Source organism: Poecilia formosa, unplaced genomic scaffold (assembly GCF_000485575.1).
Source record: "Poecilia formosa unplaced genomic scaffold, Poecilia_formosa-5.1.2 Scaffold465, whole genome shotgun sequence".
Classification (NCBI taxonomy): domain Eukaryota; kingdom Metazoa; phylum Chordata; class Actinopteri; order Cyprinodontiformes; family Poeciliidae; genus Poecilia; species Poecilia formosa.
Window position 1 is genome coordinate 150,109 of NW_006800404.1, and position 5,672 is coordinate 155,780.

Here is a 5,672-nt window from a genome sequence, read left to right on the forward strand (position 1 = left end):
TTTTTGCTTCTTATTTTACCAGAATAAAAACCCATTGAGATTAAAAACCTTTTTCAAAGGTCAAGAGGCTGCAACAAATGCAACACAAAAAGTAGACAGATAAAAGGAAATGTCAAGCTAAAAAAACCAAAAACACACACAGTTACATGTCATTGAATCTCAACACTCACTGTCATGTCTCCCTGATGGCAAAGACAAAAAGACTTTCTGTGTCCGAATGTGGAAACACTGCTGATTTGCACAAGCAAAGTCTGTAGCAACAACCAATCACTGCTAAGGTTTAATGAACAAAAACAATTAGTTCTTAAACATCCTAAGGGCAATGGAACAAAATCAAGATCATTTCAGCAGAGCAGAGCCAGATGATCCACAGATCCTCAACTGGAGCCCCAACAACCAGAAGAGAGCGTCCACAAGACAAGAGAACGTCTATAACGGCCACAAACTTCTCCATGGAACACTTACAGATGTAAGAAAGTTTTGTTTTCAGATAAGAAAAAAATAAACCTTGATGTCTTCCAACATTACTGAAATGAATTAGAGATGTTTCGTCCCAGTGGAAGTCCAACTATGACCTCCAGGTTCAGACTGCAGCTATGATGATGGAGAGATGTTGCAGTGAGCATTCCTCTTTGCTGATGTAATAAAAATTTAGATTAATAAAAATAAACAAACAACAGTTGGACTTGTTTCAACTAGTAAAATGTAAAATTAAATCTCAACAAAATGGTGCTGATTAATTACTCATTACTGAGGTCATTTTTTAGACTTTTGGCTATAGTTTAAATCCATTTTTTTTTTATTTCTTTCCATCTCTTTCCTTTTTGTTTTTTTCTGTTACATCATTATATCAGATCTTGATCAGGAGTGTATACATCATGCATCAAGACTGTAAACAATCAAATAACACTCATAATATATTTCATAACTAGATTTCCTGTAAAATTGGACTTTTCCATCACATGGCCGTTGATTTCTGACTCAGTGTTGACGTTTCTGCAAATGTAATACACCACTCAGCCTTTAAGGTGGCCCATTAGGCCTCCTTGAACAGGTTATGATACGTTTATGGGTGATACAAAACATGCCCATCACATTTTTTGCACAAATCATTCTTAAATAGTGACTTTTGAGTCTGCTCAGTTCTGTCTATTTCGAGCTCCATTCGAAGTGTTTTAGGGAATGTTCGAAATGTTCTGTCACTTTAAATCTAAACAAGCTGCTGCTGGTCTCTCCCTCCCATGTGTTGTGCAGGAGATGTGGAGCCTCTTGCACAACCAATAAAAACACAACAAGTGGTTTCTGGATGGAAAGTCAACAACAAAACACTTTTTTTCTTTTTCAGCAGCCTTTCTACAGGGCATAAGCAGTCAATACAGCTGACCAAATGTGCTGCAGTGGCGCTTGGGCTGCTGGGTAACAGGCTGGACTTCGCTGGGGTTGCTGATTTGTGACGTTACATTTGGGAGGTTTTCATTTTCCAGACACCAAAAAAAAAAAAAAAAGATTTCACTTATTACCTAAAAACATCTGGGTGTTGTTTTTAATGCTCTGACTGTTTTTAGAAGAAGTAGAAACCCAAATAGAAGTATAAAAACATGCAAAATGTGAATTTTCTATTTGATAAAACTATCAAATAGAAGCAAAAAAATTGTTGATATAAAATGTAAGTTTTAGTTCAGTGCTGCAGGAAAGAAAATTTCATAAAACTCTCTTTACAGATTTTTTTTCTGCTCCTTAATCAAAACAAGTTAAACTGAGTTATCATAAAGTTTTATTATTAATCTGTGATTACATGTGGACGGCTACAGCAGTATTAATGACAGAAGCCTTCAGTAGCTGTAGAGGAGCCTCTGTGGCCCCCCGTCTCACTTCCACTGGCCCTTGTCATAGTCCCACTTGGCTGATAATCCCTCCACAGGGTTGATCCTCATGTCCAGCATTCTCTGGAGCTGCATGGCCTTCCAGTCATCCTCCAGCGTCCTGGGTCTGGGGGGGTACACTGGAGAAGACAACAGGTTATGATCCCAGGTCTCCTTTTACTGCCAAATCTGTTAAGAGAATGAAAACCTTTTTACCGTAAATCCTCTGCCACCAGACCACCAGACCCGTGAAGCCCAGGAAGAAGAGCACTCCACCCAACACAGTCTTCCACTCTGCTGAGGGAGCCCTCATCTCAGAGTAGCTCTGGCAGAACTTGAGACGGTACACTGGAGGGAAGCAGAGAGGAGTCTGCTTTCAACTTCTACATTCAAGATTAAAAAAAAAAAAAAAAAAAAAAAAAAAAAGACAACATAAAACCCCAAAAGCGAACGAGCCGAAAATAGAATTCGGTGTTTTATAAAATGATTCTTTCAGAATCATTTTATAATGATTTATAATCATTTTATGATTCTGAAAAGAATCATTATAAATGATTATTTTATAATGATTCTTTCATTATAAAAGAATCATTATAAAATATTATAATGATTTATAATCATTATAATGCATCCATTTAACTTTTCCACATTTAATCTCGTTACAACTAAAAATTTCAAGGTACTTAACTGTGATTTTATGCGAGTGACCAGCACAACGTGGTGCCTATTGAAACAAAAACTAAAAATGTGTTTTGTTAGGCAGCATTAGAGAACAAGGAGGAGCACCAGGACCGAGGAGCACAGCAGACGGGTCAGGGAGAACATGGCGAAGGAGTTTAAAGCAGAGTTATGGTCTAAACTTACAGTTTTATCACAATATTCTGTGATATTACAACTATTCATCTCTGGAAAGCAGAAGAACCTTAACAATTCTATTACAATAGTAACAGTATTGCATCATTATCACTATTGTAATAAAGCTTAAAGTGATGAAAATAACTATTTATTACTTTATTTGTAGCTAACTTGACTCCATGACACAGCAATTAAAGCCCCACAACACAAATATTGCTCCTGAACAGCATTTCCATTTGTTTCTTTAGGACACTGTTCACATAAAGAAGTGAGATTGTCATCGCTAAACTGCCCACAGTGACTGCATTTGATCACATTTTAAAATTTACTGATATTTATTGATACACCTTTATTGAACAATCTGTGGAGAAAAATTGTACAAAAAAAATAAATAAATAAACAACAACAAAAAAAACCCATCTCAACAATACGGACAGTTTTGGGGTTTTGTAAACATCATTAAGTGGAATTTACTGTGACAACAATAAATCAAAAATCCTTATCATAATAACACATTTATCACAATAAATAATAAACAATACAATAAATGCCTTTCCCCATTCCAAAACAATATGTTAAACTCAAAAAATCCGCTACAGAGGCACAACTACAAACCTACCAACACATGGCATGGTTTAGACCAATGTGGTGGATGTGTTTAGAATGGCCCAGTCAAAGTCCAAACTGAGTCTGTGGCAAAAATAAAAGTTCACAGATACTCTCCAGCCGACCTGACTGAGTATCAACTATTTGGAAAGAGGCCTTGGGCTGAAATCTGCAGAACTTTAAAAACTGTCACTATTACACGCCACTTTGTGTTGGTCTGTCACATGAAACCACAATGAAATACACTGAATGTGTTAATGTGGTCATATGTGAAAAAGATATCTAACTGTGTGAACTAATGAATCCCTGAAGAAAGAGAAGAAATCAGACGGTTCATTTACAGATCTGTGTAAATTTCTTGAGTTTGATACATTTCTGCATATTTTAGTGTTTCTGAGCCAGACTGTGTTCTTCTTTGAATCAAAGTTGGTTTACATTTACAACACTGCGCTGTAAGTCCATGTTTTACCATCTGATGTAACATTTTTAATTTTCTTTTTTGACATTTTTTTTTGACTAGTCTCAGTTCCCCTGTCAGAATTTTCCCTGAATGATTTATTATTGTGACACATCCAAATATAAACTGTCTGAGTCATAATCAGCATCAGTTTGAGTTTATTTCCAAAGCATATTTAAAACCAGTGACAAATGATGATTTTATATAAACATGAACAAAGGAAATGAAACCTGAACAACCTTTATGTTGCTCTCTGATGTCAGCTTCCAGATTCTCACCAGGAGAGGTTTCATCTGACTGGTGTTACTGGTATTAATAATCCGCTGGCTCATTTGGAGCAGATGATGAAAATTCTAACCTTTCAGATTAAGAAGTGGGCGGGACTTACAGGCGACCTTCTCCTCATTGGTCAGCTGACTCCAGGGTCCTTTCTCCTTCTGTTTCAGCTTCTGTTCAGCTTCACTCAGCACGTCCTTATAGGGCTTGTCAGGCAGAGGCATGTCCACGCGGTCGTAGTACATCGGCCGAGACATGTCCAGTGCCTCTGACACCTCTGGAAGGACAGCAGTACAAGAAGATATGGTTATTATTATTGTTATTGTTGTTTTTATTGTTGTTTTCACAGTCATCTAAAGGACGAGATGTTTTCAAGATGGTGCAACAGTGCCATCTGCTGGTTTGACACATACACGTTCTGATGTTTGGATTTATTTTCCCTATTGAAGTGCAAATAAAAACATCGGTAATATTAAAGCCAGATTACTGCTGGACATATAGGCACCAGCCTCCCTGTTCACTCCTGGAAGGATAAACGTGTTGGATAATCAAAAGAAGCACGACTAGCATGAAGTGGTCTTACTAAGAACAAATTCTTAGTAAGACGCATTTCTCGAATATATTTGTTTTATTATGTTAACAGGGAGCCATTTAATAAAGAAGCTGCAAAACCTTTTTGTATTGTAACAGAGATTTGTTGATTAAGTACATGGAACAGTGAGGGAATCAGTGTGTGTTTTATTAGATCTCAGTATAGTTTCCTCTGATTGATATTGAGTTTTTTATGTTTTTCTTTGTTTTGTTTTTTTTCCCCTGAATTGTTTGCTTAAATTTATGACAACAGGGACCTGAACCTGGAATGAATGAACAAACAGATAAAAAACAAACAAACAAACAAAAAACATTGTTGATTAGTTACCATGAACTAATCTCATGAAAACACACTGAGTTGATCATTAATGCACAGTGAGAATCAGGAACCTTCTTCATACGCCATGTGTTATTTTGCGATTATATGAATTCTAGTCTTATATTAAATTCTTACCACTTAATTTAAACAAAGAAAAGAAACATGAATCGTTTACAACAACTTCACATTTTGCTCCAAAATTAAGTTCAGCATGAGAAACCTTGCCAATGTATGACAGAAAAAAATGCAAAAAACAAATCAAAGTTTTTTCAGATTATTAATATGAGTAATATTCGTACCATGGCTCTGTTGGCTCGCCGCCCTCCCCTTGATGCTGAAGGTCAGGGCTGCTGTGGGCCGGCCGGCCAGAAGACTTCCCAGGCGAGACGAGGTCAAGCGCAGCATCTGCAAACGCATGAGTGAATGTTTTTATCCCATCTGCTGCTCAGAACGGTGATTTACTAGAAATATGGAGAGAGAATTTGTTTCCATGACTAACACTAGGAATACAAGCTGTTTAAGCTCCAAAGTGGTCATCACACGCTGAGTTTTCCTGAATTGTAAATGTAAGTTGAAGCAAAATAATTTATTCCAAAGACCATAAATAGTAACAATTTGGCAGAGCCTGTTTTCTTACTTTTACAGATCTCCTTCCTTCCTTCCTTCCTTCCTTCCTTCCTTCCTTCCTTCCTTCCTTCCTTCCTTC

General features: G+C 36.9%; 1 protein-coding gene across 1 annotated transcript in view; it reads right to left on the reverse strand.

Moving 5' to 3' along the window:
* Positions 1-488: 488 nt before the first annotated feature.
* cox4i2 (cytochrome c oxidase subunit 4I2) overlaps positions 489-5,672 on the reverse strand; it is an 8,330-nt gene continuing 3,146 nt past the window's right edge. Inside the window, exons 2-5 of the mRNA XM_007578045.2 lie at positions 5,266-5,371; positions 4,169-4,333; positions 2,079-2,210; positions 489-2,002 (exon numbers count right to left, since the gene is read on the reverse strand). Of these exons, the coding sequence (XP_007578107.1) occupies positions 1,869-2,002; positions 2,079-2,210; positions 4,169-4,333; positions 5,266-5,371 (537 nt within the window). The 3' untranslated portion in view covers positions 489-1,868. The remainder of the gene's footprint in view (positions 2,003-2,078; positions 2,211-4,168; positions 4,334-5,265; positions 5,372-5,672) is intronic.